Source organism: Ischnura elegans, chromosome 11, assembly GCF_921293095.1.
Source record: "Ischnura elegans chromosome 11, ioIscEleg1.1, whole genome shotgun sequence".
Classification (NCBI taxonomy): Eukaryota; Metazoa; Arthropoda; class Insecta; order Odonata; family Coenagrionidae; genus Ischnura; species Ischnura elegans.
Window position 1 is genome coordinate 76,215,343 of NC_060256.1, and position 23,692 is coordinate 76,239,034.

The 23,692-nt window shown below is 38.4% G+C and overlaps 1 protein-coding gene across 1 annotated transcript in view; it reads left to right on the plus strand.

Moving 5' to 3' along the window:
* LOC124168222 (luciferin 4-monooxygenase-like) overlaps window positions 1-23,692 on the plus strand; it is a 35,823-nt gene extending 12,131 nt beyond the window's left edge. Inside the window, exons 3-8 of the mRNA XM_046546359.1 lie at window positions 3,880-4,237; window positions 7,801-7,975; window positions 15,126-15,425; window positions 18,555-18,782; window positions 20,016-20,181; window positions 23,371-23,692. Coding sequence (XP_046402315.1) covers window positions 3,880-4,237; window positions 7,801-7,975; window positions 15,126-15,425; window positions 18,555-18,782; window positions 20,016-20,181; window positions 23,371-23,492 — 1,349 coding nt within the window. The 3' untranslated portion in view covers window positions 23,493-23,692. The remainder of the gene's footprint in view (window positions 1-3,879; window positions 4,238-7,800; window positions 7,976-15,125; window positions 15,426-18,554; window positions 18,783-20,015; window positions 20,182-23,370) is intronic.

Below are 23,692 nucleotides of genomic sequence, written 5' to 3' on the forward strand. Positions count from 1 at the left end.
GGATCCTTAAAATCTATTTTTAGCAGGGAAACTTGTACCAAAAATGAAAAAAAATCTGGCTCACTGGGGATCAGGTTGGTGCGTGGCTTGAGAGTTGGGTTCCTGCCCTATGGGATTGGGTTTAAGTCCCAGCAGTGGCAAAAATATTTTAGGGACTGCCTGATCCCTGCTTGAATGTCCCTTGTAGCACCAAAATGATTATATCTTGATTTAATACGTGTCATCACTGTATACATTTTATATCTGTATAAAATGCATGCAAATGTCCTCTACCACGCAGATAATATCTAGATATTATACTCATTATATCTGCTGCCATAATATGGATTTTATATGGATTAAATACGTGTAACTCGTCGTAAATCTGTATATTATAAATATCATATACATGTCTGATGATCCCTGGTTACCCCGTAAAGATATTGTTTGTATATTTTAAAGATTCTGGCATACATTAAGGACCATGGATCATCAGACATGTATAAAGTATGTATAATATACAGATATGCAAATCTGTATACCGATGTATTTCGAAATCTTAAATATATACAGATATAATCCTTTTGGTGCTACTAGGGGTAGTGTCGAGGACATTTCAAGAGCAACACTCCATCCGCCAGATGGTACATTAAGCCGTGGTCCCCTCAGCACCAAAATTTACAAAATTTGAATTTACAAAATCTAGCACTGAAAATAACTCGAAGGGAAACATACATTTAAAAACTTGCTCACAAGTCACTGATAAATTGCCAAGAACTTATGATACTGCTTCTGGTGCTTTTTATATGTTGGCGTATCAAGTGTAACGGTGCATTTCACTTCGCCTAAAAGAAATGAATAATAGCTATTCATGCAAGCGTTGCTCTTAAACCCAATTCAAAAGGAGATGTCATAAATATTTGAAATTACTACAGTAAAACCTCTACACATCATGATGGAGGGGACCAAAATTTGGGCAATTTGGTGTATGGAGGTTCACTATAGAGAGGTTTTAGTGATAGGCACCATTTTTTCATATCTTCGGAAATGAAAGGCACTACTGTCTTTTAAACCATTATTTTTATGTGTTAAAATTTTAAACAAACATGCATGCATTAGTTAACATATGTTTATTATTTAATAATAACAGAAAGCAAGCACTATCGTGTGATTTTTACCATGGTTCGAGAAAAAACGATGTGATCTCTCTAAATCAACAGTCACTTGAAAAGATTTGGGTAGTTGGATACCTTTTTTCCTTATTTACTGTTAGGTATGCTCTCATATGGAACAAAATGGCAGTAACTGATGGTTATTGTGAAAATTTTAGCATATAAATGGTGTACAAGAAAAAAATAGGTAAGCGTGAAACAGTTATCGCTGAAAATGTCATTCCATGTGCGTAATCACGGCTGCATTAATAGTCTCCAGTTGTCTCAGTACGATTTGCGGCTGCCTCGGGAGTGCTCCTTGGTATGATAAGCAGAGGTTTTACGAGATAAAAATGTTCACTACATAGAGGTTTGTTTATGAATTTACGTATGAATCTGACGGGACCACTAGGGTGGTATGAAGTATGGAGGTTTATGATGTAAAGAGATTCACTACATCGAGGTTTTACTGTATTATCATTATTACTTCATAGATATATGTACATATTGCCAATTTTGGAGAAAGGTCAAATGACCTTCCTATAAAAATAGTAAGACATATATTTTTTGGCTCTTGGTATATTTAGGAATTATTCAACAGTTTAATTTAGGGAAAAAAGTAGTATTTTCAGGGAAAAACATGATTTTCACGTTGACGACATCACAAAATGTGATGTCAACGACTTATCTGTGCCATTGTAGCAATAGTAATATCACATCTATCATTGAAGAAGAATTCATGAGACCTTCGAGCGATAATAGGGTGGTTTCCTATTATTTTTTTATTGCCTAAATCGAAATATTATTCCTCCTGGAGTACGTATTTCACGCTTTTAGATTTTTAAATGACGATATCTATTTTTCGCGATTAAATGAAAAGTGAAAATTTTCAAGTGCGCGAAAATGCGACGGCTAAGTATGAATGCCGGGAAAACTCCGTGTGATGTCGCTCTGGTTCCCACTGTCGCAAGTGAGGTGACCTCGGGGCGAGGATTTGAGTGCTGATATGATGCAGGATGCTAGCAGGTAGCAGAGTACCCTGCTAGCTAGTAGCGCTTGGCTTAAATAAGGATTATTAATACCTTAATAAACGAAGAAAACTTTCCGACCTTAGCCAGTTTTAATAGGTCATTATTAAGACATGTTTCCCTGAGCTCTGTGCCTCATGCATGCATTGGTAATCTCAGACGATGTAAAACTCCTATCTACTCATATAGAAACTAGGTCCCTGTGACGTCACGTGGAGTGGAATCGCAATGGCGCCAATCTGGCCTTTTTCAAATGAGGATAAAATTGACCATTGCCATTCGTCTAAACCGGTATTTCTAAAACCAAATAATTTGTACATAATGAATACACTAATGGTGGGTAACGAATCGCAATCAATGCCTTTTGTTTTCTTTGATGAAGGAAACTACCCTATTACATCCTGAGGGGAGGAAGGGTTTGGTGTGGTGGCTCCCACCCCATGGGCTCAGGTTCAAATCCAGGCGACACTCCGTCCGTCCGATGGGATGTTAAGCCGTGGTCCCCTTGGTGCCTTTTGTTAAAAGGAGGCTAATGCCAACACCAGGTTTCTCCCCACCCTTCCCTCATGGCGCAAATGACCTCAGCTTGCCCCAAAAGTTGCTTCCTCCAAATAGTGTCGCAGCGAAGGGGGGTTTTGGGGGATAAAACCCCCCCCAGAGCTCAGAGAAATTTTTAAGTTTAATCCATTTTACTTAATGGATTAGTATTACTTATAGAATAGTGTTAAGATCAATCAAATATATCTCATAAAGGGGTAAAACTAGTCATTTTGAACCATTAATCTTAAAATTTTCTGGAGGAGGGCCCCCATAACTCCCACTTACCCTAGTGGGTATGCAACACCCCCACACCCGTAAGTATTAGTTGCGCCTAAACCCCCCCCCCCAGCCTTGATTCCTACCCAGACGGCACAGGATCCTCCGTATCTAATTCGTATGCAGATAGTATCCATTGACGAAAAGCGACGGAGCGGTAGTCAATGGATACTATCTGCATATGAATTAGATACGGAGGATTCTGTGCCGTCTAGGTAGCTGCGCCCCTACCTCCAAATACCATACCAAAACTGACTCATACTAACCGTTAGACTGTAGGAATGTTTTTAAAGGTTTTGTTTTTCTGGTATGGCTGGGAAGAGTTAAACAGCATTAGCGATCCCTGCAGTGAGGCAAAGGGCACTAGGGCTCTACCCGGGTAGCAATAAAAATTTTGGGAAAATGAATTAGGTCTGTGAGCAATGGTCAAATGTTTAAAAACATTTTTCCCACAGTCAAAATACAAAATGTTTTAAAATGTTCCTGCTGTCAAAAGGTTTAAAGCCAATAAAGTTTAGGGCGTCAGTGTCAACGTCAGATTTTCGCACCGTGATTTTTATCGCAAAAGAGGTTAAAATTAAAAAATTTAATATTAAAGCATTCTTGCATTTTTACTGAACTTATTTCCTTTTTTAAATGAATTAATACATATGCCAATTTATTTTAACTCGCTGGTTAATTCACAGAAGGAAATAGGAAAATCTAAGGAGAGTCATATCAACAAAAATCGATTGGAACATTAAAATCTGAGATTGGGGATATGTGCCCAATATCAGAAAATTTACTGAAGAAGAGAAAGTAAAATTGGTCCTTTTCATGAGTTCATAATGGATTTTCAACTGTAACAATATGATTTGAAACTTTATTGCTTCTTGATTATTTTCAGTCAAAATTTTTTTTTCCAGAGGAATTGGTGCACACACTTTTGATATCCAAGCCAAAAATTATATTTGCATCGAAGTCAACGCTGAAGAATATGCTAGAAGTGGCTAAAGACTTAGAATTTGTTAAACTAGTGGTCCTAATGGACCAAAATGGACCAGAAGAAATGAGTCCTCAACCTATCAACGGGCTGGTGAAATCCATATTTGATTTGATCAATGCAAAGAAATTTGTCCCTTCCATTCCCATTGAGAAGGACTTCCCTAGAGTTGATACATCTGAAAATGTTGCTCTGATAATGAGTTCAAGTGGCACTACAGGTTTGCCAAAGGGAGTAATGCTGACTCATCTCAACATATGCACCTACTTAAATCTAGTAGAGTAAGTATACTGTGATATATAATTTTTCTAACTTATTGCTGTTGGGATTTATCTGACAACATTTTGTTGATTGATATATGTTTTTCTCATGTTAGTCGTTTGTGTTTATCGTATGATTTTCTGCCACTGGTGTCTCTGATGTTTTTTTTTTTTTGAATGAGTCTCTCTTTCGGTATTTCCGGCGTACGATACCTATATGTAACTTGTCAGGAGCAGATCCAGGATTTCTTTCTGGGGGAAGGGGCGCAAGCAAGGCCGTATCCAGGATTTGTTTTGGGGGGGCACAAGGATAACTCGCAATGCAAAACGAACGTAATGATAATGGGACTGTATTAAAAATATTGCATATTTTTTAAAGGGTCTGGGAGGGGGGGGGATACGTGCCCCTGTGCCCCCCCTAGATCCGCCTATGCACATATAGTTACTATAGCTAACCCGGCAAACATTGTTTTGTCATATAAGTTATTTCTCATGAATATTTTGGTAGTCAAATAAAAATTAACTTACTTATTGTAAGTGTGTGGGGAGACTGAAAGATGAATGGCACGCTGTGAATTGAATTAATTGTACGTTTACTGTCTTAATCAATAAATATCAAGTTACATCTCTATGTATCACCAACTATGACAATTAAAAAAAGAAACATTATCAGTATCTTAGTTCAATGGAGTGTACAATTTTTTTAGTGAGTCCACCTTTAACCAACACGAACAAACCGCATGGTTTATCCATGCAAGAACATGCTATGTATAATTGTCCAGGTAATAGGATAGGTTTTGTAATAGGGGTGTTCCAGTTACCCCAAAAGTTTTTATCAAATGTGGTAATTGGGGAATGGGGTTAGGGTAACTGGGTCATGACGATCCCAGTTACCCCAATAGTTAATTTGAATGAAAATTACACGGAGATACTTATTATGTAACTTAACCTAGCTAATCAATAGTTTAAAAATTATTTAAATGTAACCTTTTTTCTCAGCTGCAGATAATCGTGCAAAAGACAAGGAAAACTCAGAAAGGTAGTAAAAACTAACCTATTCAACAATACCTTGAAAATTCTTTAAATGATGTGGAAAATGGGAATAAAACTACTCATGGAGCAGCATTGTTTTACTGCATTCCTAGGAGTGTTGTACACAACATCATGTTTCTGGAACTCAGGGGGAAAGGACACATATCTCAACGCCCCAGTAAGGGTGGTGGGGTGTGATTTCTTATTTCTCTACTGCTGAGGAAGAGGAATTTGCCAATACAATAAAATCTATAGGAAAAAATGGCTTTGGCTTAACTGGTGAAGAGGTATTAGACAATGTACAGTGCTACATTGTCATAAACAAACTTGATACCAGGTTCAGAAATCAGTGACCTGGCCCTGACTGGTTTTTCTCGTTTCGAAAAAGGAATCGCCTATCCATTCAGTTGCTTCAAAGCATTCAGCACTCTGGACCAAGCTAATCCTTGGGTCATTCATGACTTTTTTGAAAAATTAATGGATCTTGTTCAGAAACTTAGTTTGAAAGAGTAGCCAGGCAAAATATTCACCTGTGACGGGACTTCCTTCTGTCACAATTCCTTCGAAACCAAAAATTATGGGAGCTATTAATCAGAATGTCCAACACATAACAAGCAGGTCTTGAAGAGAAAACACAACAACATTGATTTGTGTTTCTGGTGATGGTAAAATGCTTCCTCTATCATGTGTTTTGAAAGGAAAATCCGTGAGGTCTCAGTAACTGTCCAAATACAACAGCCTGCATATTTTTCTATCTGCATATCAAAATTAGGGTATACATGAAGGTTGATTTTATTCATGTATATATATGGTTGTTCACACCCTTTTACTTCCTGCAGATTTTGTAATAGTTACCCCTGTTTCCTGTTAACCCAATTCTTGAAAATTCTTTAAATGATGTGGAAAATGTGAATAAAACTACTCGTGGAGCAGCATTGTTTTACTGCATTCCTAGGAGTATTGTACACAACATGCCCCAGTCCAACCCATGCCTGCGTTACCACATTTGATAAAATATATCATGCATATTTTTCCAAAAGTAGTGTAAACCAATACTTTTTCTGATCATTTGAAAGTATGCACTGATTGTGAGTTATATCCAGTTACCAAGCTCAGCTGCAGTTGTGGCAGTGCTCTCATGAAATTTGCTCTCAGGAATCCAGTTACCCCTAAGTTGTGGGGCAACTGGGACCAACTGAGACGTGAAAGTAATATTAATTTTTAAAAATTGTAAACTGGTAGAAATTATGTATATTCAAGCCACATTATGTACTAGTCCGATTGTTGATAAACATTACCTGTTTTTACCTTAGCCTTCCAATGGTGTTATCTTTATATTTAAAATATTTGAAAATGATCTTGTGCTATCATATCGAAATACTATGCCCCAGTTATTCCGTAGCACCTTGTATGTTTCAACTACATATTTGTGAGCATTATCAATAATTTGAACTTACAAAAAAAAAGGTCTGCAAGCATTAAAAAGAAACTTTACATGTAGTATTTCTCATGGAAATGGTTCAGGGCCCATTCCAGGCCTCATGGGCCCTGCAGAGTAATGAAAAAAAGTCTACGTTATATTCTTAGACCTACAAAAATAAACACAAAATTTCATTTGAATTGGTCAAACTGTTTCAGAGGAGTTTTGTTACAAAAACTGTGACACAAGAATTTTATATATTAGATACAATTATAAAACACTCATTGAACAACTAACTCATTGACATAAAATATGTTCAACTTAACATTAGAACCGCTGAACTTTCCAACCCCACCAAAACAGCGCCATGGGACTTTTTTGTCCCATTGACAAAATACGTTGATCCTGTTATGTTTAAGTATAATTGACGGTTTCTTTGTGGTTTGTGTAAACAAAACACGTGTTTAGGTAATGTTTAAAACGTTTTATTAAGTATAACTAGGAATACAGTAAACTTATTTTGACAGCAAAAGTGTTGTTTGTCAAGAATAACCAAGTAACGTCAAGGACAGTCGATAGAGGACGTGAGTAGGCGGCCGGCGCAGTGCACAGATTATTCCCTTCTGCGCTTCTAACTGGCAGAATAACGGTATCTTTGCATCGATCCCCTCTGTAATAAACTGTTATTATGCTAAATACAAAATAAGTATAAAAAAAAAACTGAAATTGTATGTTTTCCCCATACGGGACAAAAAAAGTCCCATCCCGTGGTTCTAGGTAAATCGTTTTCTCGCGAACCAAACATCATACAATATTTTTGATATAACCATTCGAAAGAGCATAAAAAATGAGCAAAAGTCTGTAAATTTCAAAGGGATCAAACCACTAGTACAAGAATGGCAAACATTTGCAAAGGGCGATGGGACAAAAAAGTCCCGTCCGCGGTTTTAGTGTTAACAGTGTCTTGAAGGTTTCCGATTTAAAAAGGGTCACAATATTTCAGGCCAAAGAGTTGGGAAACTATAAAAAATCTCAAAGAAGTGACTGAGGTCCTCAATAACATTATTTTACAGCATAATTATGAGCATAAAACTTAATATCTAACATTGGAATTTACCTATATGACCTTTAGGTACATAAAATCAATGGAGCCAGCGGAGACTCATCGTACATGCTTAGCTCTTCTGCCGTTTTTCCATGCCTATGGACTGCTTGGTATCTTTCAAACCTTAACCTTGGGACACAAGGCTGTAGTGATGCATGCCTTCAAGCCTGATGCATTTCTCAAAGCCATTGAAGAGTACAGGGTAAGCAGGTACATACTATGTTCAATCTGCTCATTCACTTATTATTTTATTGCCCACTATTAATTTTTAAAGGGTCTGAAGAGACCCATATAATTTCATTTTGATCTGTTGCCTACTACGAGCCTCGTATATGAGCAATTAACAAAAAATTTGGAGACCATAACTCATTGTAGACAGCTGCAGATTCAGTATCAAATTTAGGGAGGCTCAAGGAGGTCCGGGGAGTATGGACCCAGCTAGCACAGATTTGAGCTTATCCTAAGAGAAATCAGATATTTTAGGGATAGGCTTATCCTCCACATTCAATATCCCTTTTTTCCACAATTTCAAGCACTTGGTAGGGGCTGTCACAGTACCATTAGTTGCTTAGATTTAACCAATGAAAATCCTCAATTTCAGTAGGTAGTTTATATGAGTAAAAACTAGGGGTGTCATGGTGCCGGAGCGCCATTCCGGCACTGGCTAACAAAAGACATAATAGTCAAATAGTAACACTTTCATCAATTTTTTTGCCTCAAAATTTCTAAGAAATAAAGTTAGGAAACAAATAAAGTTAGAAAATAAAACAAAAAATTTCCAATAAAATGTAAATAATAACTAGCAATAAAATGCAAAGAGTAATATTTCACTTCTAAAAAAAAAGTTTAGGGAGGTGTGTTCCGGCACTGCCATGACCTCACTGGTAAAAACCGTAGATTTTTACCTATACATTAATACTTAAATTAATAATTAGACCTAAGCATCATTTTCAGCCCTTAGATGGGGGCTACGCCAGTATGCGCTGGCATATTAACATTCTTGGAATTTAAAAATGCAATATTATGGGAGGAACACATTAAGGAAGGAACCATTGCAAGGTTTGTGACTGTGGAGGCAGGGGCGCCGACGTATAAAAAATATTGGGGGGGCCCATATCGGAGGTCTTGCTCCGGGAAGAGGTTAAATTCAAAGTGTGTCGCAGCACCGAAACACTATCATGATTCATATCACTTGTTTTCAGTTAACCTGCACACTACCTTATGATTTGTTTTAACACATTGTTGAATTTATTTTAAAAGGTAACTATCGTCAAGCATGGGAAATAAAAAATACCAATATATTTTTGTGATTTCACAAACAATAATATAACTAAATTATTTTCTTGAATTATTGAGGGGGCTCTGCCCCCCCAAACGAATCTTTGAGGGGGCTCGGGCCCCCTCAGGCCCCATGGAGGCGGCGCCACTGTGTGAAGGTCATAGTGATTGCCAATGTAGATGCCAATTTCAGGTCACATTTGTTGTCATACAAGAGCCTCTTACAGTAACTCGCATGGCTAAAATGTTTGAATTCAGACTTCGTAAATACGCCGTTATGATACCATCACGCAGTTGAGTTCAAAATAGTATAATACAAATAAAATTTATAATAATATTTATTCATAAAATTATAACGTAAAACGAACATAAAAAGCACGCTTTTTCATTAGTAGACGTATTTTTATAAGTTAGATGATGAAAGTTAATTAGTTGTAAGCCTAAAGCAATTACTGTGAAATGAAAAAAGAAAATGATAAGATAAGTTTTAATTTCACATGCAGGTCAAAATGGTAATTATTATTATTATTAGAGTATTCTACCGATTAAGGTAGGTTTGCATGGAGTACTAAAGAAGTGATCTGGGAGCCTTCCTTTCCTTCCATTACCGCCTTCTTCAATTCACTATAAGGCCTACTCCCCTTCAATCCATCCAAAAATCCTACTCTTTTCCTTCCCCTCCCTCGTTTCCCTAACATTCTACCCTCTAACACCTTCTTCAACATCCCCTCCCCGCCGAGTACTCCCTCCATCCATACCTTCTGTCTCCTCCGTATCTCATCCAAAAGCTGCCTCTCCTCACCCACCATATCCAGCACTTCGTCGTTCCTTATCCTCTCCGTCCATTTCACCCTCTCCATTCTTCTCCATACCCACATCTCGAATGCCTCCAATCTTCTCTCGTCTTCTTTCCTCAGTGTCCATGTTTCGGCACCATAGAGAGCTACACTCCACATCAAACTCTTCACTAACCTTTTCTTTAAACTCTTACATAACGATCCTCTAAGAAGCTCCTTCCTGTTCATGAACGCCTCCTTTGCTAGTGCAATTCGCTTCCTGATGTCTTTGCTACTGTGTCCGTTTTCCTCTAATGTGCTGCCCAAATAGTTAAACTGCTCTACCTGTTCAAGTTTTTCCCCACCTACTTTGATCTTGAGTCTCATATTCCTCGCTCGCGATACTTTACAAAACCGCATTACCTTAGTCTTCTTGTGATTAATCCTCATCCCATACTCCTCGCACCGCTCGTATAACGCATCCACTAGAGCCTGTAATCCCCTCGCTGACTGGCTAATCAGCGCCTGATCATCCGCGAACCTTACCGATTTCAACATCATTCCTCCCACTTTCACTCCAGCTTCCAACTCGTCCCACGCTTCTCTTACCATCTCCTCAGCGTATACGTTAAAAAGCAGCGGCGATAGAGGACAGCCTTGCCTTACACCTCGCCCAATGCTTGCCCACCCAGATTCCTCGCCCGCTACCCTCACTTGCGCAGTCTGGGCCATATAAAGATTACGAATCAGTCGTCTATCCCTCCAATCTACACCTATTCTCTTGAGAATATCCATCAGCTTAACCCAGTTCACCCTATCAAATGATTTCTAAAAGTCCACGAAACAGGCATATACGTCTTGGTCATATTCTAGGTTCCTCTCAACGAGGGACCTCATTACTGCTATTGCATCACGAGTTGATTTCCCTTTTCTGAAACCAAATTGATCTCCCAAATACTCGTTTGCCCTTGTCTCCATTCGTCTGTTCAATATCCTCAGTATCACCTTCGCCGCATGCGATATTAGGCTGATAGTTCTATAATCTCCGCATTCCACAGCTTTCTTCTTTTTCGGAAGCGGAATTAGAACCGTCTTCACGAAATCTTCCGGCCAACACCCCTCTTCATAGATGCTGCGGACTAGTTCGAAAAACCTTTTCTTACTATCCTTCCCTAGATTCTTCAGAAGCTCACACGGGATACTGTCAACTCCTACTGCTTTCCTAGCCTTCATATCACGAAGTGCTCTCTCTATTTCCGAATCTAATATCCCCGGCCGAAGGTTGTCCTCCTCCACTGCACTTTCATCCTCTAAACTCAATCTCTCCGGCCTGTTTCTTCCGTCATACAGATCCTCCACGTATTCCTTCCATCTACTCTGTACCTCTTCTCGCTCGGTTAGCACTCTCCCATCCTTAGCCTTAATTTTAAACATGGCTTGTCCTCTTTTGCCGCACGATAGCGACTTAACTTTGGCGTACAACGCGCCTACTTCTCCATCCTTCTGGAACTTTTCCATTTCCTCACACTGTATTTTCCACCATGACTCCCTTGCCCTCTTAGTTTCACGACGTAATCGATTATTCAGTTCCCTATACATTCTTTTTCCCTCCTCTGTGTCCACGCTCTTCCACTTCCTTCTCTCCTCCATTTCTTTTACCATCGCCTCCGTAACCCAAGGCTTTTTTATCCTTCTGCTGTCAACGTAGCCAATTGACTTCTCCGCCGCCTTAGCTATTCCAGTTTTAATATTATCCCATCTTTCCTCAACAGACTTCGTACCTTCAATCTCCCGTACACTGATGTCCACTAGTTCCCGATATTCTCTCCTCATACTCCCCATCAGTGCTTCTACATTCCATTTCCGCTCCCTCCTGCCTTTCATGAGCCTTTTGAATCTTGCATTGCATTTCATAAGTACTAAATTGTGGTCTGAATCCGCATCTGCTGCTGGGAAGCTGCGCGAGTTTTTCACACTATTCCTAAACCTCTGTCTTACCATAATGTAGTCTATTTGATATCTGCCTACATCCCCTGGACTTTTCCATGTGTACCTTCGCCCTTTATGATGTTTGAACCACGTGTTTGTGATGAATAACTTGTTTCTCTTGCAAAATTCTGCTGCTTTCTCGCCCCTGTCGTTTCGAATTCCTAATCCAAATTCTCCTATTTCGTTTCCATCCCTCCCTTCCCCAACTGAAGCGTTCCAGTCCCCCATCACTACCAGATTTTTCTTACCCGGTGTGTTTATAATTATTTCCTCAAGCTGTTCGTAAACCTCGTCTACTTCTTCCTCCCTATGATTGCTGGTGGGCATGTAAACTTGGACCACCACAAGGTTGGCGGGCCGCTCCTCAATTTCTACCACCAGAATCCTATCGTTTACCTGGTCTATACCTACCACACGCTTACCCAACTTCCCGTTTAATACTAATGCTACCCCTCGCTGGCTTTCTTCCCCTCCACTATATATAACCCTATACCCATCACTCCAATAGTCCCCCCCATCCCTCCACCTCACCTCGCATAATCCTAAGATATCTATCCTCCCTTTATCCATTTCCCTTTTGATATTTTCTAACTTTCCCGCCCTCATCATAGTCCTCACATTCCACGTCCCCACATTTATAGCTGACTTCTTCTTCTCCATCTTCTTGGTCTTCTTTTCTTCTTTCTTCATTGCTGCTGCCGCTGATGGTGATGATGATAAGTCTCTGCAAGGATTTCGCATGTTGGCGACCCCGAGGACCGACCTCGCTGCCATGCCCGACACCCGCCCTTTGCGGACGGGTCCCGGGCAATGAGATTCCGAGGCTCATTTGGTTGTACCCCATGTGTTCAGGGAAGAGATAGTTGGTAGGGTTTCCCACTTCCATTCCAACAGTGTTTTTCACGTGACACCATCACGTGGACTACCTTTCGTCTGGCTCCTACCCTTTGACCAATCTGGCATGGGTGGCCCTACCGGGAATAATTTAGAATTAATCCCGCCAGTGCAGCTCTAGGGGTCATAGGAACGCGCAAGCCTTTCCATCGCGACAAGGTTGTAGCCCAAGGGAAAGGAAAATGGTAATAAATTAATGAAATAAACTTACCATTGCATTGAAGTTTAATCACTCTTATGTAGTGGGTTATAATATAAACAAAACTATCGTATATTTCAATTTTTTTTTCACGAACGCCCGGGGCGGTCGTCCCGGTCGCCCCGCCCTATGGCCGGCCCTGGATGTCAGTGGCATAACTAGGAATATGTTTTGGGGGGATGCGATGACCTGGGGTGGCAACCCCCTCCCAAGTAACAGGAAAATTTTTGAAGAATGACATGTCTGGAAATCCATTTTACATTATTTTGGCACTAAAAATTTCACTTTAAGCAGATGCAGTCATTAAATATCAAAACTAGACAAGAGCTTTAAATATTTTTTAAATTTCTCCAAGTCTATGAGGGGGGGTTCTGTCCCCTCATCCCCCCACCCATAGTTACACCACTGTTGGATGCTTTGTGGAATGTATGTTATTACATTATTTTCACGTAGTTCTCATGAATCTTGGCTGACAATGCAGCGATTGTTGTCTGTCATATGCAAGGCAGCTGCCACCTATCAGTCTTTGCAGCGTAAGGATAGGTGTCTCTCCAAAAATGTCGAAATTCATCTCCCATTTATCCCCAAATACAGCGTGAATTCTTCATACTTAATCTCTGAATCCAGATAGATTTCGTCAAGTCATATCTGCATATTATCCTTGTGTGTATTTAGAGAAAAGGCTAAATCTGTGCTAGTCGGGGAATACCCTCTGGGAGGGAGGGTTTTTTTTTACAGTGCAGCTCAAACTCAAGATAAAACAACTCAAACTTCTCTCATGCTTGGGACTCGTAGCCATACATTTGCATGCATATACACTCCCTTCAGAAGGATACAGAAACCATTATGCTAAAAAAATTAACTTATTTGATAAAATTTCGAAGGTGGGTGACCCCTGTAACCCCCCCCCCCTAAATCCACCCCTCTTAGCTGATAAGTTGATGAAGTCACTAACTCACGCTGAGTGATTGTTGCATGTCAGCCTTAATTTGATCGCATTGTAATTTGATCATTGTTGCTAGCACACCTGTAAGCAGTGGCACCGACTCCATGGGGCTCGGGGACCCTTGATTCGTTATGAGCGGGGAGGAAAAGATGTGTCAGGTTTGTCAATTTTCCCTGGAGTGTCGAGTTCTCGAGAGTTGAGTTTTCAGGGTTCTAATGTTAATCATATGACTCTTCTAAAATACTTTAAAAAAAAACTTTAAAACTCACTATTTATAAAATTTTCCGTGGCAAGACCCCTAGCAAGTGACCCCCCCCTCAATATTTTTTATAACCCCTGCCTTTAACCCTTTTGAGACGTCGGAGTTTTCATCTTAGCATGACTGCTGTACTGAGCCTAAAGAGACTCTTCTTTCTCATGGTACGGAGCATTTTTGGAGGACATTCGCTAAGAAGGGTCACGCAGAACCTTTTTCGAGCCCTCCTCGCTGGGACTCCGCATTATCTCAGACTTCGAGAGTAGTTGTGCTCTCTCCTTTCTGGGTTTACGACCATACCTGCCACATTTGTTCGCTGTCAACTTATGTATTGCTTATACATATGTATTTAGCACATAGATAATTGTTGCTGGCACATAAATTGCAGACTTTGAATTGAATTCCTCATTTTTTCTGAGTATAGTCAAATTTTAAATGAAGTTCTAAGGTCAATGTTAATGCATGGAAGACATATTTTTTATCTTACTTACATTTCACTTCCAACTATGTACTACAACTCAAGTTTTGTAATGAATTGTTATTTCACATTAATGTACATATGGCATTGAAATAAAGATCTAATAGCCTTTCAGCAAATTTAAGATGTTTACCATGAAAACTCTAATTAACTCAATTTCTATGAAAATGATTTCTTTGAAATCCAGCCTGCATGCAGTTCAGTTAAAGGTCCCACGTAGAAAGTAAAACAGTTCACCTCATGAAACTTTAACTAACTAGAAAAGAGATAAAACTAGTTCACCTCATGAGTTAATACCTACATTCCCTGAAAGCTTAGATGCATCATGTTCTCTTACTGATTGATATAACATTTACCAAGTATTTGAAGACTTTTTTTTGCCTCTTTATTTTCTAAGCTCATATGGTAAAGGGTGCAGCCACAAAGACACTCACTGTAGATATTAAGATTCAATCAAATACCAAAATCTTTTGGAAAAATAGTTTAACCATGGTCAGACAACAGTATTTATTGATTTAATTATGTTTACTTTTCAGATATCTCGCTTGGCATTGGTGCCTCCCCTAGCAGTTTTCCTATCCAAAGACCCTAGAGTTGAAAAGTATGACCTATCTAGTGTTGAAGAAGTTGTTTGTGGAGCAGCACCTTTAAGTAAAGACACAGAGAATAAAGTGGTGGAGATTATCAACCGCCATCGCTCAAGGGTTGGTGCTCCACCATGCATTTTCCGCCAAGGTTATGGCCTTACTGAAGTAACTCTAGGGGTTGCAATAACTCCACTAGAAGGAAAAAAGCTCGGGTCTGTTGGTGTTCTTCTCCCTGGGTTTCAATGTAAGGTGAGATAACTATTTCTCTGCTTTGGTTTACCTATTTCACAGTAATAAATTATTGAAAATCCTTCTTGCACATAATTTTCCTCCTTTCTTTTGCTCGATGACTCTACCCAAAGGTTGGTCTGGATAGGAAATAGAGCTCAATCCATATGTAGCCATATTATGCACTTGAAATTCATAGGGTAGGGCCCTGATCAGTGGCGCAGCGAGGGGGGGTTTTGAGGGATAAAACCCTCCCCAGAGCTCAGATAAATTTTAAAGTTCAATCCATTTTACTTAACTGGATTGATATTACTAAAAGAATAGTGTAAGGATTAATAAAATATCCGAGAAAGCTGTATAACTCACTATCTTGAACCATTTATCTTAAAATTCCGCAATTTATTAATCTCGCACCTAACCCTTATCCTGGTGGGTATTCCATACACCCACACACCCCAGTATTAGTTGCACCTAAACCCTCCCCAGCCTTAATTCCTAGTTGCGCCCCTGGCCTGATTAATCCTTGCTGTTTTTGGGGGTAATTGAGATGAATAAATGGAATGTTAAATTTTCTGATATTTTACCCTCCCCCCTAAATGGCGTTTGAGCGAGGGTCAGAGGTTCACCTAGAGATTTCAAATTTTTCAGGTCTTATTTTTCATCAGTCCCACAACTCTTTTTCATTTGGCCAAATGGAGCTGAAAGAAATCGATTTTTCTAAGATCTCTAAATTTGAGATTTTTGAAAAATTTGAGATCTCTAGGTGAACCTCTGACCCTCGCTCAAAGGCCATTTAAGGGGGGAGGGTAAATAAAATATCAGAAAATTTAGCATTCCATTTCTTCATCTCAATTACCCCCAAAAACAGCACAATGAGGCCTTTAGATCGGGATTCTAAACAATCAATAACAGACGATCACACACACTCATGTGCTGGAAGGGGCAACCTATCCAGGCGGGACCCAAACCTGCAACCTTCGGTATGGTAGGCGAGAACTTATCTCTGCCACCACCTAGGCCACAAAATGGATTTTTTATGAAATTTTGAATTTATAGTCATTCCTTATAGATTTTGCCGAATTACTGGCCTTTCAGAACAAATTTTTTTTTAGCATTTAGATGTATAAGCCACAAAATGCCAAATTTGAGCATGCATCCGCAAAGAAAATATGCCAACGCCCATACAGTGTCGCGGATGGAAGAGCAGTAGGTATCTCCCATCCTCTCCCCACTCGCCTCTCCCGTTCCCACACCCCAAATACAGCAAAATTCATCCTGTGAGTGCTAATAGGAAGGGATTCATCTTTGTTAATATAAATCGGCAGATGGAAGAAGATAAAAGAAAATGTATAGTGAGACAACTTATTTTGGCATCTTGTCAGAGTTAAATAAACTCCAAGAGCCAATTAAATACATGTACATAATTACTTTCAAAAGGCCTCTGCATAGACCGTAGGCTCTTTGCCAGCGTACTCGGATCATAAAATATCAATAGCGAGCAATGCAAAAATATTTCATCACTTCTCTAAAAGTTGGAAAACATTGATTTATTTAATGCCATAATTTTTCAGGCCTTATTTTTGATCAGTACCACAACTTTTTTTCAGTGGGTCAGATGAATTTGGAAAAATAATCGATTTTTCCGATCCACCAAAGTGTGCATAGGCCAAGTGTAGGGTCATATCCCACCACCAGACACATAGTAGGAATTTGCTTTAGGGTGCACTTGAGTGATATGTGGGTTGCCTCAACCGATATTTTGTTATCAATCCACATGCATTGGAAAACCATATTTTATTGAATCAGCTATACATATACATATTTTGCTTGCATAATGCAGCAAATTATGTATATTCATTGTTAGCTTTCTCATTTTCCACTTTCCCTTTTCCTATTTCTCTTCAGGTCATTTTGTTTGCAACATTTAGTTCAATCAATTCTCAATCTATTTTCATGCTGAAAATTTTCAAGAAACTCAATCAATTTTTCAACAAGCTTTGATGCAAAAAAAATGTTTGTTCATATGGAAACAAGAAATGAAGAATTTGACTTTTCAAACATTACATTTTAAATTTCTACCTAATATTTTTCATCTTTTTCTTTTGGCTCCTTCTTCTTTTCCTATTACACTTCTGCTTCTCTTGTTTTCAAATTTTTAAATTTGTTGTAATGATCGCAGTGACACCATCAAATTTTGGTGGCCATTTAGTTAATTAATCCCTATGTTCAATTTTAAATGAATGACTGGATAAAAAATAAAAAATGTAGTAGTACCTCCACATTTTTCTTGGAGTTTCAGGCGATTTGATGGGGGTCAGTCACCTGACTTTTTGTTGTATCTCGTCACATTCTCGTCACCCAATATGTATCTGTATGAGTGAGGGGTCAGAAGTGGGCTTTATAGTGTATATATGTAGATTATATTATCCTTGCAAATTTTCATTTGTGAAATTAAAATTATTTGTTTTATTTGGCTGATGTTTAGTTAAATATTTTGAGCATAATAATACATAATTCTTTAAAAAAATACTAATCTGGGAACAGGGAAGGCCAAGATATTAGGTAGGAAATATCATCATACATCTATAAAAACTGAGTGTGCATGTTTTAAAAGTGAACAATAAGGTTTTATTTACAATATACTGGAATACTGCCTGATTAACCCTGAATCAGCTTTATATATTCGCGAATGAAATATCATGAATATCTTGCGAGAAAACTCACTTTTGAGGTCTGGATTTGTATGGTGACAGATTTGTCATTGCACATGCTTAGGGGGTGGATGCTTTCACTTGAGGTTATTCCGGAGGAATTAAGTTCATTTCTGCAAATGGTTCTTGCTTTGTTGACTATGTATATCTTTGCACCCCCGTAAATGACTTAAGTGAAGACATGAATTCATTCAAACTCCCTCCTTAATGGAGTACTTCAAAACATCACATTTGACGTCAGTGGGATCTCTATGTTCAAATCCTTGTGATGCCATATGATTTTTAGTTTCAACCTGATTAATACACAAAATATTACATAGGTACTATTCATCATTGATGTCTTCCATTTGTATTTTTGAAAATATTTTTGTGTATTTCTGGACTATGCGTACAAGTAGACAATATCAAAACAGCTTCTGATACCTGCTTTTATCCAAAGGTTGCTGACTTAGATACTGGAAAAGCTCTTGGGCCAAACAAAGCTGGTGAACTTTGCTTCCGAGGAGCCATGCTGATGAAGGGATATAAGGGTAACAGTGATGCCACTGTTAGTATAATTGATGAAGATGGATGGCTTCACTCAGGGGACATTGGATATTATGATGATGATAAGCACCTCTTTGTTGTGGATCGAATAAAAGAACTCATCAAATACAAAGCATTTCAGGTAACAAAACATGGCAATATGCATTTCGGGGGTCTCTTAAAGTTATCCTCTGAGGCAGTTTTGACTCTGAAACATGATGCTGTTCTTTGCCAATATTAGCATGCTATGTAATGCAGGAGGATCAGAGGGGGAAAAAGGGATTCCAAGAATAAGAAGAAGAAGAAGGACCCCTCCAAATAAAATTTTCCTTGCCCAATATTTTTTCTGTCTTAACCCTTGTACCCCAGTATCACAATTTTGTTAAGAGGTGTTTTTCAAAGTGCTAATAATAAAGTTATCTCGATTTTGAGTCCACTTGATGACGAAGGACAATGATCTTTTATAATAATTTACTAACACCCTGCATCACCTTTTGAATGATCTTTCAAACATAGAGCTTCCATAGGTAGGAGAGTTTAATTCCCAAATAATACATATATCCAAAGTATTTTGTGGAAGTATAAAGGCTGGGGAATTACAGCTGAACCATTTCGTGCCAAATATTGGCCACCACATCCAAAATCCATCGATGTAACACAATCCAATTATTATAGGAAGGTTGGGAACCAAGCTCTCTTCTTATAAAAAACGACACAAAGTCTGTAATTAAAAAATTTCCTTTACTGTACGAGATGACAATACATATGTTACATAAAAATATACCTTGAGTCCAAAAGTCCAAACACTTTTTCCTTTGTAAAAGAATAAATATTGGCTATACGTGACCAGAGGGAGATAAAGGTCATTATTTTGGGGAGGTCATTAATTTCTTTGGTGCCTTGGCGATATGCAATACCTCTCAACAAAAATGTGTTTGAGGATTGATTACTGTAGATAAGTGACTTTCAGATATTCAGTGCCATCTATTACCGATGGAGGAGATGAGAATATGACCATTTCCCAGACAATAACCCTCCAACCTCAAGAGACCCAGGTTAACTGAATTAGAAATGCATATGTTTTCTGCTATTAATTGTTTTCATATTTTATTTTTTTCTCAAAACATATTGCCAATTTTTTGGCTGTCTTAAAAAAATCATGCATACCTCATTTTTCTCTCCGTATGTTCTTTCATCAATATTGGCACTAATTCTTGTACTGGTCAGATATATTTCATACAACTGGTCTGGGTCCTGGGATTATGTTATGCAATTAGATTTGGGGTGATTATATAGAGAGTTTTTAAAGGAAGAGATAGAAAGAGCCAACTTTTCACTAAGTAAATTGGGATAAAAATTATTTCTTATCAAACAGGTTGCACCAGCTGAGCTCGAGGCTCTGCTCCTGAAACACCCTGGAATTAAAGATGCTGCTGTAATTGGTATACCTGATGAAGTAGCAGGAGAGGTGCCTAGGGCATATGTGGTCAAAGAGAAGGGATCCAAGCTATCTCAGGGTGATATCATCAGCTATATTGGAAGTGAGTACATATATCTTTGCTATTCTAGCCCATATAGTTCCCGCCTCCTCAACACTAGAATGATCAGGGTAAGCCATATACCTACTCAGACCGCCAGCAGTCAATTGATCATTTGCCCTTTTCTTGTGCTCTTTCGCACTTTTTAATCGGGTATAGGATGCTCTGATATTGTATTATGGCTAGGCGTAGTGTCATTGAAAAACACTGCAAACAGTATTAAATGCTTGGAAATAAATTTTTAATTGCAATATGAAGATTTTTTGGTGTGATTTTTTTTTCAGCCTCTCCCTTACACTGAAAAAAATAATACTTAAGACTTTTACATCACAAGTAGCATTTAAAAACATATTATTTGAGCGTATATTAATTGGTTGAAAACATAAGTATCAGAGAAAAATGAATCAGAAAAGACACCATTCCATTGAAACCCTATAAATGTGGCCAAAAGGTATACATATTTGCATATGTATTCATGAAAGCATGTTTTGAAAGTTTTCTGATTATGTTCACGGCACCCACGCATGTATGTGGGAGGTAAAGTGTAAACACATTGACTTAAAAATGAACTATAACTTTCCTCCAACATCCAAAAAACATTAACTTTTGCAACTGCAACTACACAAAACATGTACATGACTTTACTGGGACAGAAACCTTAGAGCAAAAGAGAAGAGGTGCTTAGAAGAAGTGAACAAAATTGTGGAATTAGACGCATTTTTTTAAATCTCAAAGAGTTGGAAATGAATATTTTCGGAATATGTTTTTGCATATTTGATTTCATCGATGCTCCTAGTCTGAGATTAAACTTGAGAATCTTAGTAAGATGACTCCTAGAGATCAAGCACAAAGGGACAATAGGATTGACCTAGGGAATGCCGAAATATATTCAAACAAGTTCAATCAGAGCGTTGCAGAAAATATCTCTGGAATGTGCAGAACCCTGAAATCTTGAAGGAAATGGACAGAAGAAGCGATAATCAGAGGAAAGCGATATTGTGTGCAAATGAACGAGTTGACGGGGAAGTGGTTGGAAACTTTCACGATGTATGTTACATTGTTACAATACACTGGTAAAGATCACCAGAAATGCTTCTGAATGATAGAACGCATCAATTTAGGGGAAGAAAAAAATACACACCTTTGTGCCTCAACCGGTGAGAATTTCAACTGCTAAAATCTGGGAAAAATTTATTTGCTTTGCTGCATTTGAAATAAATTCCATTCTTCCAATGAACTGAGCACAAAAAATGTGGATGACCACAGTGTGGACTGAATTAAGGGAATTTGTGACTGCAGTGCCTATGATGAGACAGTGACCAGCATGCATGTTGTAACACGTCATGGAAAGGGTATTCCCTGGGCGCTCACGGGCAGCCCTGCAGGTTACGAGGCATGAGGGGTTGTGGCAGTGCTGGTTTGGTCGACAGCAGTTACGCACAAATGCAACAGAATATTTCAGTTAAAGGATTGTTCATCAATGCCCATGAGATACTTAATAACAATTTTTTACAATGCAACATACCTTGGCTTTGTTAATGTGTCTCTCCTTCATACAAACTGTTAAATCATATGTAAAAATTGTTTAAAAGACATTATAGAGTCATAATTGGGTAGTGCACATGCGTGGTAAAGGGCACGCTATGATACATGAAAAAATTTACACCAAGAATCGACAAAAGAGAGCTAAATAACAGTATAATATAAAAGAATGTTCAATTGACCGCTCATGGCCACTGTAGGTAAAAGCTGACATTTCTCTTGACCTAAATTTTTCCCCCAACAAATACTTCATTTTCACATTATTTTTTCCAAAATATTGAAAGTAAAGAAATATCAGCGTCATTAATTGAAAAATAACAAAGTAGAGAGCAAAAGAAAAATGCAAATGGTAAATTGACGCCCCCAGTCATTGCAGTGTTAACATCTCAGCTGTGGTAGCTAGATTACAAGTCATCCTCTCCATGTGGGGGAAATTTTCCAAGAAGGTCATGTAGCTAATACATATTAATAAATCATAAGTTGACCGCGAACACACGCTGCTGGTAGGGTAATTAATCTGGAAAGGAATGAGGCCTACTATGCTCTTGGTCCAAGATAATGCGGAGTCCCTGCTGGGAGGGGTGAAAAAAGGTCGAAGCTGAGAGTGTGACCCTTCCACCCTGCGATCCTTGTGCTCTGCAAGACCCTTCTTAATGAAAGTCCTGCAAAAATGTTCTGAACAGAAGGGATGGAAGAGTCTCTAGGGGCTCAGTCCAGCAGTTATGTTATGGAGAGAACTCCACCATCTCAAAAGGCTTAAAATAAGAAAACACAGAAATTGCCTCAAGTATTTTCATGTGTTGGTAATGTAATTTGATTTCTGCCTCATTCACTTGTTCAGAGAAAAAATTTATTTGAAAGGAATCTCTCTCAACAGAGAGATCCAATCATTTTAGGCTACTACAAAAGGTTGAGGAATTGTTGAGAAGTGTTGGCCTATTCATCTAGAGTTGGCGAGGTAATCAATTTACCTACACAAGCCATCAATTTTTGTTGTGCACGGCTAGAGAAGTAGGTGATGGATTGAAAAATGAAAATTTTTCTCTTCCTTTGTCAAACCGAACAAAATACTAATTTTTATTTAGTGAATTCACCTTTGGCAAAGTTGTTTAAGTCTTGATTCAGCCCCTATGCACAAAATCACTTCCTCTTTATCATTTGCCTGTGCTCAGAAGCATTCCTGAGAATTGTTTCTAAGAACAGAAGAATCACATACATAGCACATTTGGACACATGCCCAGACTCCTAAATTTCAATGCAACATGCTAGGTGGAAATTTTTAGTATATCATTTGGTCCTGCTTTCTAGAAAATTTTTAATGGATTGTTATGGAGTAAAGTAAGTATGGGAATATAAACAACTCAAATTAGGCACTTAAATGTACTCTTTGATGTATCAGTTGCAATGTAGTCCATTGTGCAGTAGGAAATATAATAGTGAACCATTTTCTTTCCTGCATTCACCTACTTGAGAGGTCCAAGAAATTCATTCACTGTATACTTCAATTTGAAGACTGGTCATCTCCAATGAGATTTCATCAATGTAATTGCACTGACTGCATTACATCATCGTAAATAATTAGGCATGTATGTATTTGGCTCTGCCGAGAGCAAATCAAATATTAAAGTTAATATCTGATTCATTTTTCAGAGCATGTGTCATCTCATAAGCAGCTCCGTGGAGGTGTCCAATTCGTGGATTCAATTCCAAAAACAGCTAGCGGAAAGATATTGAGGAGGGAGTTCAGGACAAAAGTATTATCAAAACTTTAACAAAAAAAAATATCAACATGTCACATGGCTGTGGATGGGTATCAGTCTGGTAACATTTTCAATGCAAATTTTGAAGGAATGCTTGATGCATTGATTAGAAAGTTCTCATCAAGTTAATGACTTACTGTTGCCAGTTTTTTTTTCAGTGAAGAAACATTGATGTATATATTGAGATTACAAAAATAAAAATCTACCTAGTA